The sequence below is a fragment of the Pleurodeles waltl genome, chromosome 12 (genome assembly GCF_031143425.1).
Source record: "Pleurodeles waltl isolate 20211129_DDA chromosome 12, aPleWal1.hap1.20221129, whole genome shotgun sequence".
Lineage (NCBI taxonomy): Eukaryota > Metazoa > Chordata > Amphibia > Caudata > Salamandridae > Pleurodeles > Pleurodeles waltl.
The window spans coordinates 250,739,824-250,767,624 of record NC_090451.1 but is presented as its reverse complement, the minus strand read 5'-3'; the positions used below and the strand labels follow the sequence as shown (position 1 = coordinate 250,767,624).

The 27,801-nt window shown below is 46.1% G+C and overlaps 1 protein-coding gene across 1 annotated transcript in view; it reads right to left on the bottom strand.

The window, feature by feature from the left end:
- LONP2 (lon peptidase 2, peroxisomal) overlaps nucleotides 1–27,801 on the bottom strand; it is an 885,840-nt gene that overhangs the window by 392,389 nt on the left and 465,650 nt on the right. Inside the window, exon 9 of the mRNA XM_069217806.1 lies at nucleotides 93–243. Within this exon, the coding sequence (XP_069073907.1) occupies nucleotides 93–243 (151 nt within the window). The remainder of the gene's footprint in view (nucleotides 1–92; nucleotides 244–27,801) is intronic.

Sequence of the window (27,801 nt, the reverse complement as noted above, 5' to 3'; positions counted from 1 at the left end):
CTCTTATTCCTAGATTCAAATGAGCACACACTTTTAGAAAGCAATCGTAAAAAAATCTAACGAAACAAAAGGTCTCTGAAACATGCGCTTACCTGGTACCTGAATGACCTCCATTCTGTCCAAGAGTGCAGGCGGAATAGTTGCCATAGTGTTAGCCGTGGCTATGAAAAGCACTTGGGAGAGGTCAAAGGCAACATTTAAGTAGTGATCAGTGAAGCTGTGGTTTTGCTCTGGATCCAAGACCTAAAAATTGAAGAGGGAAGTGACAAATATCTTTCTGATATATTTTCTCCATTACTTGCAGCAGTTAACAGAAGAGGGTCAAATACAACGCATTTACGGAGATCGGCATGATAACGTATGTTGACATAGATAAGTATAAAGAGGACTTTGTGTGAGTACATTCTTTAAATATAGTGCCAAGAAGTGACTTTTACAACCGTCGAACAATTTGGGACTCTCAAATAGGAAACAAATGCACAAATATTTTCTAGCACGAGACACTGTTCACTGTGGTTACTAATATAACTTCAGTCCAACCATTGCTTAATATTTATTATATGTAAGTTGCACCAGGAGACCTTGCAGGTGAACATGCGCTTTAGAAATATTCCTCTTATTGGTTCAAATCTGTATAGTCTGTAAGTAGGGTGTGATGAGTTAAAGAATTACAGCATGGGCACAGAATGCCTCACATCTTATTTTTAATTCTTTCATTTTAAGTGAGTTGTAGTGAGTGCCCCGCAAGCTATGCTGTTTGTTTTAGGTGCCACCGTGATGTGGCTTGGAGTTCTTATGCGTCGCAGTAGTGAGGGCTGTGTGAAAAGGAAGGTCCTAACAGTCTCTTGAAAGGGGATGAGGGTGAGATGGGATTGGACATGGTCTGCAAAGCTTTTCCAGAGTTTCGAGCCTTGGCTGGAGAATCTTGTATCTAGTCAGCAGACATACCTTAGCATGAGACCAGTCAGCTTGAGGAGATTCACAAACTGGAGGGGTAACTTAGTGATCTAAGGTATAATAGTTTGGCTGTAGTAGCTTTGATCAAGACCTATTACATGCATTATATCAGCTAATAGTGACATTTTCTGTTCTGCACCCCACATTAAATATATGACAGTAGATCTGGCTTAGTATTGTGGGGTACAAATCCACAATGTGCAACATTAAAGCTCAAATTAATCGTCAGTTTAAGATGAGGAGACACACTGTGAATAAACCTGAAATATATACAAGCATGATTGTATCTGGACTCACTTGTGAAGTACTATGCTGCTTCCGAAGCAATGCTTTAAATATTGTGACGAGATTAATGCCTATGAAATCGGATTCCTGCTGCACAAGGTGCTTCGTCTTTGACCACCACTCACCCGGACCCCATAGTTACAAAGGAATACAAGGAACACACACAACTCCCAGAACTCACAACCAAAGGCATGTGACATTTGGCTTGTGGGGTGGACTTCTGTATGAACTCTTTCTCTGGGGTTTATTTGTACTTATTTTTTATCTATAGGTTTTTACTGGAATTTCCAACAGTGACACTACAAATCAGCAGTTTAATAACGATATTGCAGAAAAGGAAAACCATCATCATCGAACTCCAATACAGACCTGGTTCCATGGGCGTGTTCCAAGTCCTGACCCACCCATAACCGGACAGCTAACTGTAACATGAACAAATCAGTGCATTCATTGCAACACCCCCCCCCCCCCCGGCCAATACTAAGTACAGCCCTATTCACCTGCCACCACCATTCCCACAGATTCGCATCTGCCAAGTACAGCTCATGGGGGTCGGGCATCAGAAGGTTTCAATAAGTCTGTAAGCACTGCAGCCCAAGGCTGCTGATCATCCGTCAGCTTTCTGTCCCTATGTGTTTTACGCATTTGGCACTCCTCTGCATTCGCCCATTCAGCCATGTCTTTTCTCGAGTTAGCATGCCGGGGACAACTAGTAATGGCTGCTCTCTGTTTACCTAACATGAGCTCAAGAAGTAAGCATTTAAATTTTATATTTTCTTTTTGATAGAAATCTGTGCCAGTAGGCATTACATCCTGGGGAAGATCCCACCCTGTGCTACCGCCACGGAACCAAGCACCCTGTTCCCAGTACATGCGTAGACATGGGCAGTTCCAAATCATATGTCTAAAGTCTGCATCTAAAGCATGGCATCGTGGGCATGTAGAGGACCTGTTTGGGCAAACAGAATGTAATGTGGTTGGGGTCAGGTACACCTGATGGACAACATTAAATTGTGTCAACTTAAATTGGGGGTTAGCGGACGCTGTCTTGACCACCTCATGAATGACCAACCAGTCCTTGGCCTATAGGAGTGTCCTAAATATGTTATGCTAAGTGACCTGTACTGGAATGTCACTGCATGGCAAGTCCTCTCTCAAGAAATCAATCTACCGCCTCCCCCTAAATTTAGTAGCACCACCAATGTACAGGACTCCGGGGGAGCAGGCTGAAGGAAGTTGTAAAATCAGCAAGTGTAATGAAACGGTCAACAAGTACAAGTCCCATATGGTCTCACAACCCTCCTTGCTCCATTTACTGATAGACATTGTGACTGGAATCATTGAAAGGGGACAAGGAGCCCATACTGGCATTACATAGGCAAAGGGGCCCTCCTTAAAATAAACTTGACTGCTTTCTCCCAGGACCTACATACCAGTCTCATTATAGTTGGCACTGTGGGCAACACCCCAGCACCCATCATCTTCAATAACTCAGGGAGAGTTTTACCTCTGCATGTACCCAGCAACAGTCTGATCTACCAGTTCTCCCTGTCGAACCCGTGCACTGCATGTTGGAACTGGGCAACAAGATAGTATAATTCCATGAAAAGTAGTTTGCGCCTCCCGCACCTAAGGTACGTTTAAGCATAGTCAGTCCCACATGTTTTCTCCCCAAGGCCCATAACAATTCGACATTCAATTTATCTAGGTCCACAAATACCTGCCTTTGGATCTCATACAGGGCCGTCTGAAATACATAAAGACAGCAAGGGAGTATAATCATCTTTGTTATAGCCAGCTTTCCCATCAAGGACAGGTGAAGAGTGTTCAAAGATTTTATTGAAGGTTTCAATTTGTCCAGCACTCTCCCGGTATTGGCAGCCCCGAACATAGTCGCACTGTGGGCCAGTTTATTCGCCAGGTATCTAACATTCGTAGTTGCTCAAGTCAGATCAGTCCATAGAAGGCCCTCCACTGCTTTACCAACCAATCTTCCCATGGGGAACAATTTAGATGTATTTTGGTTAGCCATTAATCGGGGTATTTTGCAGAATTCGTCGAAGAACGGCAACATAATAGGGGCCGAATCGTCAGGCTGGCGCAAATAAAGTAAGGCGTTATAAGCATAGAGGGAGATCACGTGTATTGCTCCTATTGGCACACTCTAACCCCCATGGCACTGCGCATCCGATAAGCCACCGGGTCCATTGTCAATACAAATAACAGGGGGGACAGAGGACAGCCCTGCCTAGTCCCAAGATGTAATGGGAATTGGTGAGATATCACTCCCCAACCCTCATCCTCCCCAATGGTTTTTCATACAGTATCTGGACCCATTTCAGGAAGGACTCCCCAGTACCCAGCCTGCGCAGCACCACCCACAGATACTCCCAGGAGAGGGAATCAAAAGCTTGTTCTATGTCAAAGAGGACCAGAGCGTATGGATTCTCCACTGCAGCCAAAGCATGCCAGTCTAAAGCAAGTCTTCTCAAGTTATAGATAGTGCTCCTCCTTAGGATAAAGCCACATTGGTCCTCGAGAAACGATTGGGGCATATATGGCAGGCGTCGCATCGCAAGAGCCTTACTCAGGATTTTTGCATCTACCACATTCAATATAGAGAGTGGATAATAGGAAGTCACCTCCTCTACATCCTTATCCAACTTAGGTAACAGAACTATGATGGCTTCCCTCATGGACACCGGAAGTATCCCTTCCACAAAAGCTTCAATGTAAACTGCAAGGAGTCGCTCGGCTACTGAACCTGCCCTGTGTTGATAAAATTCTACAAGCCAGCCGTCGCCGTCAGGGGCCTTTGCTGTCCTCTGTGATCTAATTGCCGCTATTATCTCATCCTTAGTCAGGGGGACATCAAGACTGTCTTTTTCTTCCCTGGTTAGGGACATCACCTCCAGGCTTTCCAAATACCCTTGCTTTTCCCTACTGGACCCAGGGGGGGGGATGTGTTTAAGTCCTGCAAATGAGAAGCAAAGACCTGCAAGATGCTTCGTTGCATACACACCAACCGGCCCGCATTATCGCGGATCACAGCTAGAGGCGGGATTCATGTCTCATTGTCTCACCCCAAAGTTTATCTTTAAACACTCCCCACGCACCGCCACCTTCATTGCGTCCCATTCTATTGCTCTCGAAGATGCACTGTCTCAGTTAAGCAGCAAACTAGTGAACAACTACTTCCTTCACTGCCTCATTAAACACTGGGTCTTGTCAAGACCTCTACCCACAAGAGCCACAAGGGTACACTCGGAGCCTCCCTAGACATTCTAAAGGAGACCAACAAGGGGAATGATCAGGTAAGCAGCATGCCAAGTAGGAAACGGCTTCCACACTTTGGAACAATTCATCAGAAAGCAAACAATAACCTAAACAATTATATGTTCCTTTGGCAGGCACAAAACAAGAATATGCCTTAAAGTTAGGGTTTCTCACTCTCCAAACATCTAGTAAGCCCACACCAACCATAGCCTAGTGCAGGGCACCTGACATTGCCAGTTTTGTGTTCAACTTAGGGGGGAAAGTGGTTCATTTCCCCATCCAGCACACAGGTCAGATCCCCCACCACAAAGACTTCAGAGCCCATGTGAACCACAGCCACACCCATCATCGTACAGTAAAAGGTCCCATCATCAACACTGGGTACATACACGTGCATCCAGTGCAGCTGAAATGATAACATTAGTCTCTAGGGGATCTAAAGCAAGTCCCTTAGCCACCAAGTGAGTATACCCCTGGCGTAACAGGAGTAAGAAAATCTGCCCCTCCATCTGTGCCTTAGGGACGTACTAGAGTCCCCACAGGAAGGGGTCTCCCATAAAAATGCCACTGTCACCCTAAAATGCCGTAAATAGGAGTACACTCGTCCTTTTTTTCATGCAACCCAGACCCTGCACGTTTTGGGTCAAAAAGTTCTATTGAGAGGCTATAGGTCATAGTTTTCACTCATTCTCCCATCATGCCCTCATCCTTGCGGATCACATTGGTAGTCACTCTGCATGCAGTACTGCGAAAAAGAAAACACACCAGCATCTTGAAGCCAACACCTACACAGCATTCAAACGCTAACATCCCTCAATGTTGAAATCAATACCTCCCTCCCAATGGCAATAAGTCCAAACGACTTGGACACCAGAACAGTGGGCCGTCTACACAGTCCCACTGCCCCAAGTCCCTCCTAAATTTGAATTTCCGATTCCTTGTGCTCCTACAGGGGGTCCCAGTGTCACCTGGTCTATTGGAGGATTGTTGGTTACAGTTAAAATGGCCCAGGGAATCAAGCCAGTTATTAGCTTCTTCGGGGCGACAAAGAAGAGAGCTGTCCTCTTGTATTGAACTCTCAACTTCACAGGGAACATGAGACTATAGTTAATGCAAGGGTCACGTAGACGCTTTTTGGTTGACAAATAATCTCTGGGGTGGTCTTATACCTTCTGGGTGTAATCTGGGAAAGTCATAATGTTCTTGTTCTCTAATTGGGGGACCCCCTGCTCCGGCACGTGCTGCAGGATTGCCTCTCTGTAGCGAAAATAAGACAGGCAAGCAAACATGGCACAAGGCGCCGGTGCCAGTGCACAATGCACTCACTCAATAGTAAAGAATTTGGAGAGGCGCCTGGGCCTTAGAACCACTGTGATCCATTCCTCTAGAAGCAATACAGTTGACTGTCCCTCAGCTTTCTCAGGGAAACCCACACAGCGGAGATTGTTCCTCCACACTCGTCCCTCAACCCTGTCATCCAGGCAAACCGTGAGCGTCTGAAGCTCTGAAACCATTTTCCATTCTGTAACCTACCCCTCTTACTCTGAAACCCTCTCAGAGATTTTTCTGATGTCTATGTGTAGGACGCCCACATCAATATTTGCAGCATATGTTCACAGCATCCTTTAATTTCGGTCAGTATGTCCACCATTGTGGGAAGCAGGTGTTCCTCAGGCAGATGTTGCTAATGCTGTTCACCCACTGCACTATCCTGTAGGCAGGGGAGAGCATATTTGTCCATTTTTTTGGCCTGTCTAGCTTTGTTAGGCTTATTATTTACCATTGTGGCAGTCCAGAGTGGAAAAGAGAAGGCACGACTGTCTGGGTCCGCAAGGAGTGGTGAACACCTTCTCAATGACCAGCTCTCCACAGGCGGGGTGGCGCAAAAAAGTTAGGGAGGTGTAAGAAATGGCGACCGCACAAGTGAGGCCTCCCTTCCTGCAACGGGATACGCATCCGCCTCTGCCACGGGCTCCAGTGTCTGCAGCGTCCCATGAAGAATTCTCCTCTAGCGGACACCAAAGATCTAAATGGGATGCACCCACCACCAGTGGGCTGTCCCTACAGTCTGTGACACACCACAAGTATCGGGTTCAATGAAAATTGTATATAGTCCCAGGCCTGGTAGAAACAGGGCCCACAATTCGGCCTTCTCCCCCATGCTTGCCTGAGACTCAGTCTGTCATGACAGATGTCAGTTGCATGGCCTCAAGTGTACATGCGGGGCCAGAGTCCATCAATGTTAAAGGGGCCCGATTTAAATAAGTTCTAATATTCACTCAGTGCGCTCTCCGGCGCTCCAATGCTGAGGAGAGGGGCGTGGGCCAGGAGCTTGGGCAGAAGCGTTCATCTGGAGGTCGGCCTCAAGCCTGCAGCGCTGCCGGAACCCATCACATCAGCAAGGCCACCTGGTGCACGATCAGGGCAGTGCAGACAAGGGCCGCAGGGCAGCCCCCGACACCCCAGCTCCAGTCAGCCACCACACAAGTAGGGCCGGTTCTGGCAGTCCCTGCAACTGCTGTTGCATCCTCTGAGGCCTCAGATGAGACTTGTTGGTCATGTAGTTCTCCCCGGGCCCGGGGTGGGTGCAACACCAGCCCAGGCCTCTGTCACCGACCGCACTCTGTGGCCCACAACAGTAGCGGCGGCATCGCGAACCACACTAGGCCTGGTCTCCAAGATGGCTTGCCAAACGACTGGTGCCACAGCAGGTGAACGGCACCCAGGACAACAAGGGGGAGCAGAACAGTCTGGGGGGGGAGGGGGGGGGGGGGAGGGGGCTGGATTACCAAGTATGCTTTTCTTTGGGGCAATTATCAAACGATTAACAGACAGATAATTATGGGTCTGGTGGGATCTCCGGAGAGATGCTACTGCTACGCCATCTTGCAAGGTCATGGCCCCAAAAAGCTTCCAGCTCAACTTAAGTATATATTGACTCAGCCAAAAAGCCTGCAGCTGGGTATCAGGAACAAAAACGCACTTAGGGGGTAAGGCTAACACCACAAGACCTGTACTTTAATGGATATTCTGCCAGAGCAATTTGGATTCTGCAAACTGGGGAAATTCAGCTTCACAGACACTTATTTTGAACAGTTTCCCAATTTGCCAGCTGTTCTGTGTTTTGTGGTTCTTTTATTTAAGGGCACATATTTGGCAGATTTACATTTACAAGTTTAGTTCAAAAAGTGACAACAGAAGAAACTGAAAAGAGAATCACGATTATTTAAAATATAAGACACCTCACAATTTGCTAGTATGTGTAAAAACAGAGCAGGGATATTTACAAGGGAGGATTTTAAAATAGGTATGAATTTAAAAAATAAATACTAATACCTCCTAGTCTCATTCAAGTTGATACCCATTGGCATTTGTCCAACAGCCATGTACTAAGGCCCTAAACAATCGTTACCAAGTGCCTCAGATCAGTTAGAGAACTTACCATGAGGCTATCTGTACAATATTGCCAGTAATTACAAAAACATAACAAAGGTAGTTACTAAAGGATACACTGGTGCAATAGACACAGAGATAAATTCAGCAAAACCAACGTGGACTCTGCAGGGAGTCCACATCATGCACACAAGCCCTGGTCCCTCTGCTCAGTGATCACATGCTCTCTGTGCTATCCTCAGCCTCTTTCCAAAGCCTTTTTTCCCACTTGTTTAGCCTCTTTGGGTAACAAACTTCCCACTGACACAAACACTCTTTGCAACAGCAGTGTTATCTTAAGGATTTGGCGGGCCCCAAGCAAGATATATTTTGGGGACCCCTGTAAGGAACAAATTTGGATTTTTCTTATACAGTTCCTATCAAGTCAAACCCGTCAGGATCCCAAACAATACTAAATTATATGTTTAGCTTTAACAGAGTCACACAAAAACAGTTGAAATATGTCTTACCTGGGACCCAAAAATCCTTAAGATGACACTGGTAGAGATACAGAGTCATAGGTAGAGATAGGCAGAGAGGTTTAGATAGGGATATAGAATAGTCAGGGGGTCAAAGAGAGACAGTTCACATTCCCAGGGGGGCCCTTGGAAGGTAGAGGCACTGGGCAATTGACATTTCTGCCCATGCCTCAAAACTCCTCTGTGCAACCGTAGTGCAAACTAAGTGGGTATCGTTAAAAAAGGCTCAATTATGAGTGCAGTTCGGCATCTAATGTGTAGTTCAAAATCATTTCTATGGGGTACACACTTTGGCCCTCTTTTGAACTTTGCCGCAAACACCGCAGACCGCTGTGGCAACGGTGAACAGAAGACCGCCAGTGGCTGAAGACTGGACACCGCCGAATGATGCAGAATAAAAAAAAAATATATAAAAATCATGCAACCTCCACCCACCGCCAGGGCCTATGACGGCAGAAAGGCAATATACCCCACCCCGCCACGAAGCCAAATCCTCCACCCACCAAATAATGATGCACAAATCAGCGTAGCGGACAGTGGATGCCGAACGACCATAGGCGGTACGGACCGCCACGGACAGCAATGGGACCCAACAACAAATGCACACATTGGCAACACTGAAACCCACACACCTGACACACATCCACAACAATATAAAACACTCACATACACATCCCACAATCCTTTGCATCGCCAATAGCACGACTGAGAACGACAACACAACACGCATACACTGAACACAACATAACAAAATTCACACGCACAAATACACCACCAAAACACACACAAACCTCAAACACCCTCATAGACCACACACATAGCCACACAACAGCACCCTCACCAATACACCCACAACACACAACATACACCATGGCACCTCCTAAGCACCCCTGCTTCACAGATAGGGACCTAAGGACCATGGTGGACGAAATAATCAAGGTCAAGCCACAACTGTTCGGGGCATAGGTGCAGCACACACCCATGGCCAGGAAGATGGAGCTATGGCAGACGATTGTTAACAAGGTCAAAGCAGTGGGAAACCATCCACGCACAAGGGAGGACATCCGGAAGAGTCAATAGCATCCAGGCACAACATCGCCGTACAGAAGACTGGTGGCGGTCCCCCACCTACACCCCCGACTGGGAGGAGAAGGTATTGGCTATCCTTCACCCGGAGGGTCTCACTGGACTCACAGGAGGACTGGACTCGGGTAAGTCAACTACAATACCTTAACAGTCACCCCACCTATATTGCATGCAGCACCGGACCCCTCTCACTACCACAGGACCCCATCCCCACCCAGGCCACAACACCCACATCCAGTGACCCTGCATGCCCACAATCCACCCCCCACACAAAATGCAAACATAAGTACACGAAAGGACCCTGCATGCTACAACAGGGGAATAAAAGCACAAAATAGGGCAGAGCTGTGCCTCAAGTTACGAACTGGTACATGATACATACATGTCCAATCCCCCCCACAGGCACCACCACCTATGCCAACCGGACGGAAAGGCCAAAGAGTGCCAGCGCCTCACACAGAGACCGAGGCCCCACTCAGGAGACTGAGTGAAAGTGAGGAATACCCTGGACTGTCACCCTCCAGCAGCCCCACCCAGGATACCACTGACAGCCCTGCCACCAACATCACCTCTGGCCAAACGACCCCACACCAGTGTCTCCTGTGCACAGGCCGGCGGCCCGCATGTACAGAGGCCAGAGTCTCCACCCACCAACAGCCCGGATAACGAAGGCCCCAGTGCAAGTGGGACTGCCAGACCCGTGCAGGGGACACAGGCACAGGGGGCAAGGGCCAGTGGAAAGACATTGGTGGCCCAGGGGGGGAAGTCAAAGGATGGATGCTGCAGCCCAGGAGGTGATATCTGAGATCCTGGGAGCATACCAACATACCCAGGACAGGATGGGCCACATCCTGGCCACCCTGGAGCAGAATCAAAGGCTGCAGATAGCACATCACCAAGAGGGCATGTAGCAAGGGAAACAGCTCAATGCCACCATGACCACCATTGCAGGGGTGCTGCAGCACCACTACCCTAGCCAGCCTGAGACCTCCACCCACCTGCAAGCCCCTACCACTAGCCAGGACACTGCCCTGTTATCCACATCTGCAGCAGCTACTGTACTGGTGGCACCGCCAGAGGACACACAGGAGACCAGCGCCCCTAGTCCTGCAGCCCAGCTCCAGTCACGCAAACATGCCCTCAGACCCAGACATGGCACTAGAACACCAGCCAAGACCAAGGCCCCGCTAAGAAGTGACTCTGCCCTGAACTGTCTCCCTTGTGTGCTACTGTGCTCCCTTGTTGACCTGCCACTACCAACACACCATCTACCAATGGACGCATTGACCAAAGCCCAGTGCCACCAACAGCTCAGCAAATGCACCAGAGTATGGATATGCACCATGAGCCCACTCCCTATTACTGTACAACAATATACCAAAATTGTGTCACTTAATAAAAACACATATGAAATCAAATCGTATGTCCCTCGTCATTATGAGTTCAATTTGTGAGTGTGCATGCATTACCCAGTCAATTTCATAATCATACCTTTATTGCAGGAGGGGGATCCCACGCTCTGTAGAGTCTGAAGTAAATCACAATGTACACAATATTGAGTTCCCTGGCACATGCAACTTCCTTACTCAGTTAACAGTGCCAATGACTATTAACACCACATTACCAATTACATGAGTCAGACTGAAACTATGCTGGGAAGACAACAGCATCATTTAACAAAACCTTAGGGTCACTGGAAGTATAGGCAGATCAGCTGGGTCCTGGAGTAAAGATCTTCCCCCTCACCATCACTCTCATCACCTCTCTGGGGTTTCTGGGCTGGTTGGACAGCACCCTCCTCTTCAAGAAGGGGGATAGCTTTCCTCACAGCCAAGTTGTGCAGCATGGAGCAGGCCACCACTATCTTACACACCTTCTCAGGGACATAGCACAGGGATCCCTAAGAGAGATGGAGGCAATAAAATCTAGCCTTCAGGAGAGCTATGGTGCTCTCAATCACCCTCCTAGTACGTCCATGGTCCTCATTATAATTTTTCTCTGTTTCTGTCCTGGGATTCCTCACTGGTGTCAGGAGCCATTGCAAGTTGGGGTAGCCAGAATCACCTGCAATAGTGGAGGTAAACAGGACCATAATGAACTGACTGCACATACATATTGGCTGGCTGTCACCTATGTACAGAACCATTGTCATACTCACTCACCTATGAGCCATCCTCTGTCCCCTTGTATTTGTCCCATCAAGTGTGGTACACTGCTGTTTCTCAGGACAAAGGAATCATGGATTGAGCCTGGAACCTGGCATGGAACCTGGCATTTATATGTGATATGTACTGGTCAGCAGTACACACCAATTGTATATTCATGGACGGTGCACACCGCCGCAGAACGTGTGCCATGTCGTCAGACCCTTGCCACTTAACTTCTAATTTTCAAGTGCAGGGCAGTACTCCACTGCGTCTGTGTCCTGACTCTGGTCCCTGAGATGGCACGAGTCACAGAGGAACATGCCCCGGCCTTCACCACGGAGGAACTGGAGAAGCTGGTGGACAGGACCCTACCCCTGTATGCCAAGTTGTATGGGCGACCAGAGGAGCAGGTGAGTTGGCGGCTGTCATCCTTGGATGTGTGTGATTGTGGCGGATGCCAGTATGCATGTGTGTTCGATTAGTGACTACCCAGCTGCAGACTGTCTGGCATGTACTGTATGTGTGTTGATAACACAGATTTTTAAAATCTCTGTTCCATAGGGAACGACATGTCATCTGTATTAGGTGAACACATACTGACGCCTGTTTTTCTGCTTTGTGTGTTCCATTCAGGTCAGCGCCCATCAGAAGAGGGACTCTGGCAAGCAATCACCAAGGAAGTGCGGACCCTGGGGGTTTACAACCGGCAGAGCACCCACTGCAGGAAGCGGTGGGAGGACCTGAGGCGCTGGGCCAGGAAAACAGGAGAGGCCCAGCTGGGGAAGGCCTCCCAATGAGGAAGGGGTGCCTGTCCGACCTTGACCCCCCTAATGGCCCGCATTCTGGATTTGGATGGGCGCTTGAAGGCAGCACAGCAGCCAGAAGGGGGTGAGTACCAAAACTGTTGTAATACTCTTTGATGGATGTGTTTGGGTGCTGTTGTATGTATGCTGTCTAGTGCCAGGCACTCAGACTGGTGTGTTCTTGCAGTCCTGCCCCCTCAAAGACCTGGGGATGGTGTGAGGGCATGTTTGGCCGGTCCCAATAGGCCCATGGGGGTTTGTGGGCTCATTGACTGGCAAGTGCATTGGCTGGGTATGGTCTCCCATATGTGTACTCCACACAGTTTATCAGGTCTGTGTTTCCTGTGGGTAATGGGGTGTATTCTGGGGTAGTGGCCACTCGTCAGGGGCACAGTCATGACTATTGTTGTAGTTGCTGCGTGTAGTTGTGTGACCTGGATGGGTGTGTGAGCCAGGGATGTATATTCATTCAGGTATTTACAAAGTTCTCCCATGTTTTGTCTCTCCACCCCTGTGCTCTTGTGTCCTTTGTGTACATCAGCATCATCTGGCAAGGGAGCAGTGGCACCGGCAAGTGGGGATGCAGCAGCCCACGGTTCCAAGGAGGCAGAGTCAGTGACGTTAAGGGGACCAGTGGGTTGGAGGGCGAGGGAAGTATCACTGGCAGTAGTGACTCTGATACCTCCTCCGATGGGAGCTCCCTGGTGGTGGCGGACCCTACTGGGGCCCAACCATTCTATGTCATCTTCCTCCACCCCATGCCATCTCTGCCCTCCCAGTTGCTCCCCACCCAGTTGCCTGTGCCTGCTCACCAAGGAGGGTGGGCATCTCCTTCGCCCCAGGCATCTCTTCCCCTGCCCCAGTCAGCCCTGCTGCCCTCACAGAGGAGGCTATTGACCTCCTGAGAACCAACTCTGTAGGACAGAAAACCATTGTGAATGCCATCAAGGGGTCAGCATCCCAGATGCAGCAATGCAACGCATACCTGGAAGGCATTCATGGTGCCATGTCTGGCCTACAGAGTTCTTTTCAGGCTATGGCCTCCTCTTTGACGGCAGCCTGTGACCCTGGTCTTTCCGTCCCCCCTCCCACCACCTCTACCCCTTCTAGCACCCCACTCCCTTCACCCATTCCAAGCACACATCCAGATAGCCATGCACACAGATCACAAGAAGCACACAGTGAAACACAGTCACCACACTTCCCACCAAACCCAACATACCCAAGCAGAGACAACAACATCCACTTCCCCCAGTGTGTCAACCTCCCCCGCCACCCTGTCTGTCACCTCACCATGCACACCCACATGCATTGCACCCTCAGTCACTGCTGCTGGCCCCATTCTTGCAGTCACCACAACATCTGACATCCAGACATGCACCCCAGACACCATACCTGCACATTGTTAGACACTTGCAGCACACTCACCAGACCTGCAGACACCCAGACAACATCCATGTACACTGGCAGCCTGTCTTGTCCCACTGTGTCCACCCACCTCCTCCCAAAACACTCAAACATTTGCAGACATCCACACAACATACATCCACCACACATCAGCATACTTTACAGACACCTGCATCCACGTCCGGCACACCTACACCTGGTACAAGCACTCCCTTCACCTCCACTCCCAGACCTTCCTCCAAATCTCCCCCAACTGCCCCTAAGAAGCTTTTCCTCTCCCGTGTTGACCTGTTTTAACCCACTGGCCCACCCCGTCTCATCCCTAAACGTGCCTATCTCCTTGCCTAGTCCACTCTTTCCACGTCCAAGTCCACCCCAGTCTGCCCTTCCCATTCCTGTGCCCCTTCCCCAGGGAGGAAGCCCCATGTTGCACCAGGTCCCTCAGCCAACCCCAGGTCCAAGCCCATTCCCCCACCTTCCAAGGGCAAGCCCCAAACCCCCTCCACCTCACAAACCTAAGCCCAAGCCCCCCCCTTCCAGACATAAGTCCCCACACCCAGCCCATTCCCTGAGGTGCCTGGCTGCCCTATTGATGCCCCCTTCAGGTGGAGTACCCTGTGCACATGCAGGAGCCATGTCAGGCCTATTTTGGCCCTTCTGCGATTTTCACACGGACTGGCCAATGGCCTTATTTGGAGGACTTTTTTTCACTGTGAATAAATTGCAGTGCCCAGTAGTGCTGTTGGCACATTATGGTGACGTTGTTTCAGCGTTTCACTGTGGGGGTGTGGTGTGCACATGTGTGTACTGTGATGCAGGTCTTTGTTGCCTTGTGTCAGGTAAGTACATCTTGTTCTGGTGTTTATGGTGTGGGAAGGTGTGAGGGGTTGGGAGTGCGTTGCGGTGTGGGTGATGTGGGTGTGTAACTGTGCCCTTTCTTCCCATGTGTACTAGGTTGCTGTACTTACCATCGTCATCTTGTCGGCGTTCACGGTCATGGAGGTATATGGCAAGGAGCAGCACTGGCATTATTTCCAACACTCTCTCCATGTCTGCATCGGCATGTTGTGTGTGCCTCAGGTGAGTATTTCCTTTTATTTTGTTTGTTTCCGCCATGTGGTTCCCGCCCTGGAACTGACGGTGGTCTTGTGCTTCATTATTTGGTGGGCGGGTAGTTCCTTTCCGGCGGCCTGTGGGCGGCCTCCTCCGTCCTTGTCGGCACTACAATGATGGCGGGGTGTGGATAGACCGCTACTTGTTTCTCATGTGTTTCATTATTTGGCGGTCCGGACCGCCAGCTTGTTGGCGGTAGTTACTGCCACCACCGGCGGGGCAGCGTTTACTGCCAGGTTCATAAGGACCACCTTTGTTTCTTACTAGAACGGCAATATTACCTGATTTTATTTTTGTAAAAAAATAAAACAGATGTGTGGTAAACAATGTGTTAATATGTGCCTTGAAATGGTTGGCAAATAGATAAATTACTTGAAAATGAGTGCTCAAAAAAATGCCTAGAGCATGCAGAAGTTTCTAAATGGGGTTTTCTAGATAAACTAGAGGGCTGCGTCTTGAGGAATCTTATATCCGCACAATCTGCCCTCTCAGCAGTAACCTTAAGGTTTCAGATGGGCTTGCGAAGTACATTTGTTCAAGGGCTGGCTGGGGTCGTACTCTGGGTGGTTAGCTTGATGACTTGTGGTGATGACTCTCTCAGGTAACTATTAAAAAAAAAGATTTTGGCCGGCAGCAGGATGAAATACACCACTGGCAGAAATTTTACATATGCCACAGATCTCTTAGTTAGATCCTGGCTCCATTCCCACACTTCCTCCCTTACAGCTAAAATCCATAATTAGGCAAGTAACTTTGTCCGCAAACCTCTGCCTGGATAAAAAGTCCTGTGCACACAGGCACAGCTTCCAATCTGTAATTGACACTATATTATTGAAGGAACTGCAGCCCTACCTCAGCTGCAACCTGCCTAATGGGGTCAGAAGATTCTGGCTCCTACTGCGACAGAGGCTGCTCCCTCTAATTACATTGCGGGTTAGATGGTATGGAATCTCTGTCAAAATGGTGATTAAGATCTACTCATCGTAGATTGTTATGTCCTATCTGTCTCAAACTCTCCCTACGCACTGCTTCAGAAATATTACAGGCCTTCTCAGCTCTCCCGAACAAAATGTTTTGCTGTACAATTTTTAACATTTTTAAATGCTTTTTATCTTTGTGATAATTGCATTGTCAAATTATTCTTTTTTTAATGGGGAATTTAAGTTGTCTATGAAGGTTTTGGTTCTCTATTTTTACGGCCTTCTTTTTATAGGTTTGTTTCATGTGGACCTCCATGGTTGTTCCTTATCATAAATAAAATAAAACTTGAAACTTGAAAACAAGTGACAATAACAGTACAAGAGTATTCATTTCAAACTACGTAAATTAAATATGTTTTGTTAGGTTTTTAATGGCGTTCAAGACGATTCTGGGAACGAAGACAAATACTTTTAATGAAGGATCGATTGGTAGGTCTAAATGAAGTGGTATGACAGAAACGTAGTGAGAGAAATGTATCTAGGTGTGTCAGAGTAAGTTCAAGTAAAAAACAAGACACTCAAATAGCTACAAATCAGCGGACGCTAAATAGCAATGCGGTCAATGTTTTCAGAAACACGGAAATGGGTTCAAGTTATAAATCTTTTTGTCTCTATAAAGACAGGATGTGGAACGTGAACAGTGCTTTTCATGTAGCTACCTAAAAGAGACTGTTGGTGAGTGCAGTAAAGGGTAACTGGACGTTAAGGAAGATAAAAGATCATTTTCAGGCAAGGAGAAATATTACAATACTGTGAGGTTTGTATAAATGTTGTTTATTCGGTTGTGTGGGTTAGATATGATAATGCTAACATTACAAGAGTAATGACATCAGGAAAGACATTCGTAGAAGACTATGTCAGAGCTTGAGGTACCTGTTCATGGTTTTCAATGACGGGGACTCATGCACTTAACTAAGCTGTTTTAAATTTTCTCTACTTCTAGGAAGGCGCCATAAAAACGTAACACCCTTCTACAGCGGCCTTTGTGTTTCAATGGAATTTGTTTATTACTTTGTGATAAATCTGTAAAACTCAGAAGGCTTTCGGAGTGCATGTAATAATTCCACTGTTTACAGCAAACAAAAAATAAAACAAGGTACTACGAAGAAAAGGTTTCCAGCTATGTTATGTACTCTTCATGGAAGGTCCAGCCTTTCACTGTGGTGAACTGGTGACTCTTCTAAGGTCTAGCAGAACAAGTTACATCTTTTGGTATCACCCTTTCTGGAGGATACTCTGACACAGATGGCAGATTCTTCATCTTTAGAGCACTCCCAGGCACCAGACTGGATCGGGAAATTTCTAAAGTAGTTGCTCCTGCATAACACTAGGTAGCATTATCAGACTCTGATGTCATCACATAGCCCCAGATGTAACTGGTTGGAGCCGTATATACGCACCACCCCTGCGGGCTGATGTCAGTTGCCATACTGTTCCCTTCTGCACCTTCAGACACAGATAATCTGTAACAAAATTATAGCAACAGTGTGCCACAAAAAATAAAGTGTGCCCTTTTTTTCTGATGTGCGGATGCCCACTTCACAGAACTAGGAGTATCCACTAGAAAGACTGTTACCAAAAGTCGGAAACTTGTTCTTATAATAGATACTTCTAAACACAGATTATGTACCTTTATAACAGATTTCCAAGCAGTATCTCACAAAAGGCTGAGGGTCTGGTGACTGAACTCAAACCAGTAGGACTAAGCATACAAAATGACCCTCCCTGTGGACCTGGCTGTCAAGGCAGTAGTGCTTTATGAATGTGTGCAGTGATGCACACATTGCAGCTTGACTGATTTCTAAGACATACATTCCCATTGCTAGTGCAGCTGTAGCAGCCTTAGCTATGGTGGATTGGGCCTGTAGGGCAAAAAGGTGATGTACGGAGGCTTCATTGACTGCATCTGCAGTTCACTGACATGACATGGAGAAGTAATGGCAACAAGAAAAACATTTGATGGAACCAACTCTACATAAGTTCCACGAGTGTGCACATGAGAAACAAGAGGATCAAATTAAGGTTCCACTGAGGACTGATGAAGATTTTCAGAGTAAACATATGTGTCAAGTCTTTCATAAAAGGCATCACAATAGGTTATTTGAAAAGGAAAGGCTACATAAAATAGGCCAAAAGGGCCAGATGTAACCTTTAGCTGTGCCTGACACAAGCTTGGTGGGTCAACATAAAACACAATAAAAACATCTGATAATTTGGCCTGCAAGGACGGTGATGGTCTCTACATCAGGCCAAAAACATTTCCAAGCACCCAGAATAAATGGATTTGGTCGAGAGGCATCTAACATTTTTGTATACTCCAGTACAATGCCGTTAGTGCAATGAGTATGAATAGACGTGGATCCCATGCTCACTGTACCACTGGAAACAAGCTACATCCGGCTGAAGACCCCTAATCAAGGCGAAACCAGTCTTGGCTTGCTTGTGTTATAGTTTAAGGAGCTGGCCTGGCACTACGGGCTGGATGGTTCCTGTAAGAGCATGGTCAAGTCCCATTTGCATATGGCTGGTTCCAAACTGCGGTGGCATGGTGCACAAAATGATGATGGGCTGGGATGCGGCCTGAGTAAAAACTAGTCAATTACATTAATTCAAGCATTCTACCCATCATATACATGAGCACAAACCCCTTACTGATCACTCTACAGATACTAGAAAAGGCATATGTACAGCAACCAACAGCCATCACAAGTTTGGCACAGACAGTTGAATAAAATACTTAAATCGGACTCTCATGACCAATATATTGCTTTAGCCTCAAAGCCGACAGTACTCATACAGAGGGTTGGAGAGATTGTTATAATGCAGCATCATCTACATGTTCAGCAGAATGCCCAACACCAAAAGGAAATATTACAACAAGTGCACCAAGAAACCAATGAGTGGTACAGCAAAGAGCTTGGCAAGAAGAAAAGGCTGAAACAAAACATGACATGGCTATGATGGTGAGCCATCATTAAGGAGGACAAAACACAACCACAGGTGAGGATGCTACGTGGCAGTGAAAAGTTCAAAGGCAATTCTGAAAATACCATTAATAAAGCAACCGAGAAAAAAAATCAAGATTTGCATGGTCATTTTCAAATACTTCAGATAAAAAAATATCCAGGAGCTCAGACCTCATAAACGAATCTCTCCAAAACAGACTGCCAACGTCCTACTTGCTCCTCACGAACAACTATAATGGTTTCCAACGTTCTTGCTAATTAAAGGCCCAATTAAAATCTTTCTGAGCGAAGTAAAATCCTCAAGACAGAAAATGCAAAAGCACTGCAGTATGTGGAACTCAGCTTTCTCCAAGACTGGCCAACAGAATTCAGACCGAAGAGGCATGGAAATTACAGAGACAAATGGTAAGGAGAACCTTCTTCATTTCCCTCGATAAAAGCTACCAGGCAGCCCTGACTCATCTCAAACTACTTCCAGCATACTACATGATAATTGAACACATCTAACTAAAATGACTAAAAAAAGTAAAAACAGAACAGGAAGGAACATCCGGCACAGTCTTGGTGTGGGTCTAAATCCTTCCAGTAAAACCTTCGGTTTTCTGTGGGAACCCGTACAACATACCACAGGGTTAAGCCCTTTCAAAATATAATTCAACATAGATATGAAATCAACAACTTAAATAAATGAACATTCTTGCTTCCGAAGTTCCTGGATGACACACAAACCCACCTTTTGAGTTTCTGAGCTGCGAGGCAAACCATAAATCACAAATGCACTTGACTTCTACCACTGAATGAGGAAGACTGTCTTAAGCTTTAATGCTTGAAAATTAAGATCCCGATGACTGGAACACAGGAAAAGATTTTCAAATTGCAATGCAGATCACCGTTGCATGCATTACCAAACAAAACAAATGAGATTTGAAACCTGGGTTTAATCTTTGACCTATTCTTCACCACTTAAGTAAACACTGGATTCAAAAGGATCAACTTCTAACAGCGCTATTCCCAGTCGTGGGTTATGCGAAGCAGAGGGGGCGGGGTGGGGTGGTGTAGGGGGGTGGTAATTAAATTTAAAATAAGTAAAACCACTGCACCTCTCCATCCACTCCTCTGCTGGCTGCAGGCACAGGCTCCCAGCCTGCCCTGCGGCCAATCAGTGCAGCATCAGGACTGGCTGGGAGCGCCCAGCCAGGGTGCTCCCAGGTAGACTGGGAGCCTGTGCAGGCTCTCTCCGTTGCTGGGCTGGAGAAAGCCTACTGAGCATGTATGTTTGGCCGGCCTGAGACGGCCGGCCAGACACACATGTGCTCTGAGGGGGAGTACTGTGCACTACCCCTCACTGCTCGTCTCTCCCGTGGCCCTGCCCCTTTTCCCAAAAACCGATAATAAACACATTTTATTATTGTTTTTTTAGGAAAAGGTGTGCAGCTGCTGCTGGCACAGTGGTACGGGGGCAGGGAGCGGGGCGACACTCCTCCCCCTTAATGGAGGAGCCACCCCTGGCTGTGCCAAATATGCAATTAAGAGAAACTAATAAGATTCATAGTCATGGTATGACTAACTACCACAAGGTGGTCTACAAGGATCCTCCAGCCCTACTAAAATTTCACTGACATACTAAAATGAAGAGCAGAAGGCAATGTCTACCATAAATTGAAAGTAAAATACCACAATAAATGTTTCTTAAAAGCATTCCATTGGCGTTCATGGTAGCCCAGAATTATACTTAAGATGTCCCAAACTGCATCCTAACTAGGAATCACCTGCAAGCTCATCCACCAGAAGAAAGTGGTACAGCTAAAACATGAGTACATAATCCATGGAAGTAAATGGACCAATACCATCACCTAATCACACCTGTCTCAGGTTAGCTCAACTATTTACTCTTCAGTAAAGTTGAGAAAACTCAACCTTTCCACAAAGCATACATCTAAAAACTGAGATTACTGGAAGCAGCGACTAGTAACGCTGGATGGTCTGACTACAAACGCCTGTAATCAGCAAGAATAGACTGCTAAGATCAGTTATCTCCATTACTAACATAACTTCCCAAAATAACAACACAATCATCTTTTTTAAACCAGAGGCCAAGATAGTGCAAACACATTGTTCACCCTAATCCAACTAATCTCCACTTGATGCTGTAAATCCACTCCAAAGGTATCAATGCTAAATTGTCACAATTATTGCATAAAAGGTATACTTAAGGGGCTATAAGGAGACAAGTTTGATGTCAATGAGAACACCTCAAAGTATAATTAAATTAACTTAAAATATTATAAAACAAACATTGCACTGTATTGTAGAAGCATTCATACAGTTCTTTATACCCCTGATGAGGCGGCGCAGCGCTTTGATATACAGCGCACTACTCTGTAGGTTGTACGTAGATGGAAGTATTTGGGCTTGCACAGTGGCCTGAGTGGAAAGTGTTTTAGTCTTGTGCGTGATGATGAAATTGGCACCTTTTTCTTATGTTGCTAAACGAGCATTTGATGGAGCCAAGAGAAAGGCGGTAGAGAACACTTTTCTTATTGTTATGTCTGGCTGGAAAAGTGTAGGTTGCAAGTATAAACTGTGCGGAAACTGTACTGGTTAATTAAATAATGAATAACAGACTTGCTCTTCTTGTGTTGCTGTGACTGTGTAGATGCAGGAGAGATGGTTGCATATAAAATCACGACTATAATCCTTGTGTGGACATTTCATTCTAATTTGTGGGTGGGTAGGGCTTGAAACAACAGGTGTCTATACCCTTTTTATGTGTGATCTGTGTGTTATTAGAATAATTAACGAAGATAAAAGAGCCTGCATCAGGCCGAGGGATGCTCTGAAAAGCTATTTTATTACAAAAGGTCTGCTGCCTCTGAGAGGACCACAGAGAAGCACCTATACCAGCCTCTCAAAGAATCTGAACTTGTTAAAAATGCAGCCTAAAAAGAAATAAAACATGTAGACGTAAACAGACTGACAGGCACAGAGACCTCCCCTTCCTGATTTTTAGAATTATAGTGAAATGTGTTGCAAAAGTTAGAAATGCTCACATAACCTTTAACCCGAAACCAGAAACTGGCATCATAGTGTCTGTGATGAATGGCACAGAGCCCCTTACATTTCCATTAACATACGGGTGCTCATACAGAACTCATGAAGGATAAAGCACCACGAGAAATGTGATTCCTAACAAATGTCATTCAGATTAACTGACCAATATATGCCTCCCAACACGAGTCACGATTTTCTCCCAGAAATATCATTCATTCGTTGTGTCTTTGAGATAAGTAGGTAGGCCAATAAGTGATCACGATTTAATTGTACTATTTTCCGTAGTGGCAAGTGCAGGGGGCTGGATTTGAACATTGTTGTTGCCAGGGAAGTGTTCCTTGCACCAACTGAGAACTTAGCGCAAAGTCACACACACTGCATGATTCCACCCTAGAAACACATGTACTGTTAGTCTTACAAAGAATGGAAAGAAAGAGTGTGCAATCCCAGCTTACAAAAGGGCAGCAAAGTGTTGGAATGCTTGAATTCATCTCAGCCACTGGCGATAGCTCGGGGTGCGTCCCAATCCATCGATTTTCGCCCACTATGCCGCCTCAGTTTGGACCCAGCCATTTGTAAACTAAGTTACTTGTGCTAATGCACAGGTCAATTGTACTTCCTAAAAAATGTTACTCTTCATATAATACTTGGGAGTAAATAAATGGGTGTAGGAATATGCACAGAAAACAAATGTTTCCTTAGATTTCCAAGGTATTCCTGGGCTTTGGGGAACACTGGTATCTGATCAGATACTGACACCTCAAAAGAGGTGGTAGGTGACTGGCAAAGTGAAAGCTGTCCCTGTGACACACCTTCCTCTTGGACCTAATGGCCCATAGGTTGTATCACAAATTTGCATTCCTATTCAGAAACCAGTCAATGTGCAAAACTGCATATCCTTAGCTTGTAAACTGAAATAGGACATCAGGGGCCTGGTTCTATATGACAGTATATGCTGACATTGATGGGGAAAGAGTTACACTTTTGAGAGGATATGCTTTTCCTGAAGCATCGAGCTATCACCCCTTTTCGATTATGTGCATCACATACCCTTGTCTGACATTAATCTATACATAAGAGGCTATTCCAGATGCAGACGTCTCTTTACCGAGCATTCGATCTCTCTTTAAAGCTAATGAAAAAACATCTGAATGAAGAAACGTGGAAGCAATGCCTCTAAAACACCTAAAGCTATTCAGCAAGTAGTATAATGTCTCCATTAATTTGTTTAACTTCTGTACCATATAAGAAGGCCAATGTACACTGAATATAAACACATCGTCACATGCCTTTAAGGAGGCCAAAGAGGCAGACAGCAGCTACTAGGCCACAACTGTGGGGGTTTCAGGCTTTTTGCCCCTGCTTTCCAGAGGCCTGTCTTACTTTAGCTCTGCAAACTGGGACAACTACAACCTTTTCTCTCTTGACTCTCAGTGGCAGCCAAGCGAGCGATCACAGGCTTCTCACGGAGGTTAGTGTGGAGGTACTCCGGCTCAAAAATCAATACTTTCCTACATGCAGCGCAAACGGATCAATGTCCAACACAATGCATCTCTTTGTAAAAAAAAAAAGACAAGAGCTTTATTACACAGAAAACATATAACTCTTTCACTATAAAATCAATAATACAGGAATACGAGTTTCAGTCAGTGTGCTTTCAGGGGTCTCTGCCAACTAATCCAATTACATTTCCAACTATTTGTGAGGCCACTCTATTTTGGCTTCCACATACTTCAGGTTCAGAGTTTGAGTTAAGTTCTATAGGTGCAGCTTGTGCTTTCCCTCCTTACTAGTCTTACCATTACATTTTTTGAGTCTAGGCCTGCTCAGTCTCTTACTCAGTTTGGAGTAGCAGTGGTGGGCTGTATTTGGCTCTCCCACGGCAGTGGGATCTCACCAGATCCAAGAGGCACCCAATAGTCTTCTAGGGAGCTGTATGGCAGCCTGCTGCGCAGTGTATTGCTCGAAGGGTTGCAGCAGGAGTGAAGGTTTCTTTTGGTGGCCTTCTTCCAGGCAGCTGGCTGTAAGTTGCGACTAACTCTGGCAGGTACTTACCTCATCGTGTGGCTCGCTCCTACACTCCGGTGGGTACCCGACTCACATCGCAGCTCACTCCGGCACTCCAGTGAGTACTTGGTGTTTATTCTTGTGCACAACAGCCACACGCCCGCGGGTGCTAGATCATCAGCAGGGCAGCTGCCTGGTGCCATCTTCAGCACGCAGTGTCTTGAGGATGACTACATAGATTTTTTTACGAGGCACACACACAGCATCTCTCTGATCATTTGACCTTCAGGACTAGTCCTGACCCAATGTCACACTTGGCATTGTCAGGGTCAGAAAGTCTACTTATGGGGCAGACAGGCAACCAGCAGGTGCTTATCCCAGGTTTGGCCAGCCTATCACTTGTCCACACCGCTCTAGGTGTCTTGGTAGCTACGAAGGGGATACGTGACGAAGGTCGCACTGCCTTGTCTGGCAGTACTGCAATTTTTTTTGGTGCCTTTGCTGAGTAAGTCTCTGTGAGACAGACCCTATAGCAGGGTCAGTTACAGCAGTCCTTGCCAGGATCCACTCCTCCTGCAGGGTTGGTTTTTCCTTCCCTTTCTCACAGACATGATATCTTGGCAGCCAGCACAATCCAGTAATTGCTCCTTCAGATCAGACACGAGGCGAAGTTCCAAGCCTCTGGGGAGTTGGCTGTAAGAGCAACTCCAACCCGTGACTGCATAGTAGTCCCGGAATAATCATCAGAGTACTCTCTGTATGGTAGAAGAAACTACAATAACGATGGGTCTTGGGCTTCTATCTCTATGCTGCTTTTGCACATGGCTGATGTATTTTGCAGGTCTACTTCTTTGCAACCAGTTTGGGCTGGTCCCCTTTTATGTGACCTGACTAGGTAGCCTTTCAGACCTGGTCCATGTCTGTCATACTGCTTTATCCAGCACAACAGTCTACAGATGGAGTGTGCATCAGAGTTGCACAACAAGGCATGAGCAGGCTACACCCTGTTATTTACAATTACTCCTCACAGAGATCAGGAAGAGAGACAAGAATCTCCCCCTACAAAGGATTCTATTCGCAAACAACAGATGCTGCAGGTCTAATCCTAACCCACCCCTATCTACCTGATGGTAGCTGCAGTCAGTCATTTATAGCCAATGTATCAGGAAGGACCCTGGTACTTCTAAAGAAAAGCTTGTCTCCTCTTTCCTCACTATAGCGTCTGGTGATTCCCCTACCATCTAGAATGAGCCAGTGGTGCCCACATGCTGAGAAAAGCAACCTCTCCTCATCTTGTACTCTGGTCCAGGCTGTTAGTCCTAAAACTGAGCCCACAGGCAGGTATCACTTGTACACACCAGTTATTATTCCTAGCACACACACACGTACAATGCACCATGATGTTAGCGTTTAGGATCTTGGGTTCACTGTGAGCAGGGGAACTTTTTAGATGAATGGGCCAGTAGGTGTTCATTCATGACTCATAGGTAAAAACACCTGCTACTATGATTCACTAGACTACTATGCTGCCGCCGCCACCCGTCACACGTGACACCAACAACGGCGATGGTAGTCCTTTGTCGCCATGGCAGTGTGCTTGGTGTATCCTTTCTACTACAGAACACAGGCCAAAACAGACCATTGATAAAACCGGGCTTAGGTCAATATGTGCACATCTGATTAGTATGTAGCATTCCCAAAACCACAAGTATCTGTAGTTCGGGCACACAGGGTAGGGGCTGCAACTACATCATGCAGGGTAGATACCTGTCCCACCACATATATTAAAAATATTTCGGAATCCAAGAAATGAAAAAGGAAAGAAAAGGAAGGCAGAGCAAAGAACTGTATGTTCTTACCATTGGCATTCCAAACGAAAACAACATATTCCCCTATTACACACATTATTAAATGGTTTTTTTAGGGAAAAATTAAAATGAGTAGGTGGCTCAAATGTGCTTTTGTCTTGAAGGCCACTTAACACAATACTGCCCACCCTCCTCAAGAAGAAGAACTTTTAGATTTAACACCAATCTTCCCTTCCGAACTGGCATCCCTACTAGTGAGGTATAGCGAAGTGACTGACATATGGCACCACATCAGGGGATAGAGACTGCACAAGTGTGCTTATAAAATAGCATAGTCATGGAGCATGGAGACAATTTGTATGCCCACAAGTCAGAGCTCTTGATTTCTTCTTTGCCTATGATGAAATCCAAAATACACAACTTCATGAAAACGAGTTAGAAGCAAGTGTGAAAAGGTTGAAGTTATTCAGCTGATTCCAACTTTTATTTCCTGAAGAACCCGAAGTACGTGTACAGTTTATCAACGATCCAGCTACAACACAATCTCGAATCCCGCAGTGTTTTGCCAGTCCTGGCTAGCAAGCATAATCAATCGGCTAGCCGACGTTACTTATGGACCTCCGGAAGCAACAAAACTTCAATGCTGATATCAAGGTCCATTTTAACGACATGCCTCAACGGTATGATTATTTCTCTTCTCTTCCTCAATGAAATAACATGCTCCACAGACGTCAGCAGACTTGATATTGCCACGAAAACAAAAAAGATAATTTTGGATCCAAACACAGAGCAAGAAATAATTTTCTATGACAATGATCTATTTCCATGAAAACCTAAAATAACAAGCTATGGATGCTCCATCTGTCTTTGTACGGAAGACCAGCTTTTTACATTGTCAGCCTCACAGCTGATACCTGCAACCTGAATGTAGACAGCATTCATGCATAAAAGTAGACACCACCCAGCCTTAGGTTTGCTTACCACGTTTTCGCCATTCATAAAGGTCAACATATGCCACTGAAATTAAACTGCTTCAGTACAAAAATCTTGTTTTGGAACATGCAATGAACTAATGGAAATTTAAAGACAATAAAGAGTTTGTTTTCTGGACATCGATGAATCCACAGTGCTGGAATAAGAGACTGGAGTTGCCTTTCAACTCAATAGGCTCAAGCAAGTCCCCTTTACTTCTTGATCTGCTCTCTTTGTTGGACCTGACATCCGTAGCATGGTTTTCCCCCAAAATGTTTGCCTTCTATCTTCCTGCTTTTGCTGACATTGTTTTTCCTGGCTTTAGGACTCTGTGCACTTTACCACTGCTAACCAGTACTCTAGTTTTTGTGTTCTTTCTTTCTAAACACTGTAATATTGGCTTACTCCCAAATAGCACATTTCATTTACTTGTAGGTTCCTGGTACACTGGTACTACTTGTACCCAGGACTTGTAAATTAGATGCTACCAGTGGGCCAGCAGCACTGATTGTGCCGCTTAAGTAGCCTTTTATACATGCCTCAGGCTTGCCATTGCAGCCTTTGTGTGCCATTTCGACCTGCAAAATAAACCTTTTCCAAGCGTACATCTTCCTTTTTAATACATATGTCACCCCTAAGGTAGGCCCTAAACAGCCAAAAGGGCAGGGTGCAGCGTATTTAAAAAGTTGGGCGTGTACTTTCAAGTTTCACACATCTTAGTAATAAAAAAAAAACTCCTAAACTTGTTTTTCACTACTGTAAGGCCTACCTTTCCCATTAGATAACATTGGGTTACTTTATTACATTTAATAAGTGATAACGTTCAATTGGGACCAGTTAGGAATGTCAAGTTTGGGGTCTAAAGAATTGTAATTTAAAACCCTCATTAATGGTAAAGTTGGATTCTAAGGACCTGATTTAATTCTTGGTGGATGAGTACTCGGTCACAACAGTGACAGATATCCCGTCCACAGCAAGATAAATCCCACAGGACTGCATAGTAATATAACATCTCACAGCTCCACTTTGGAA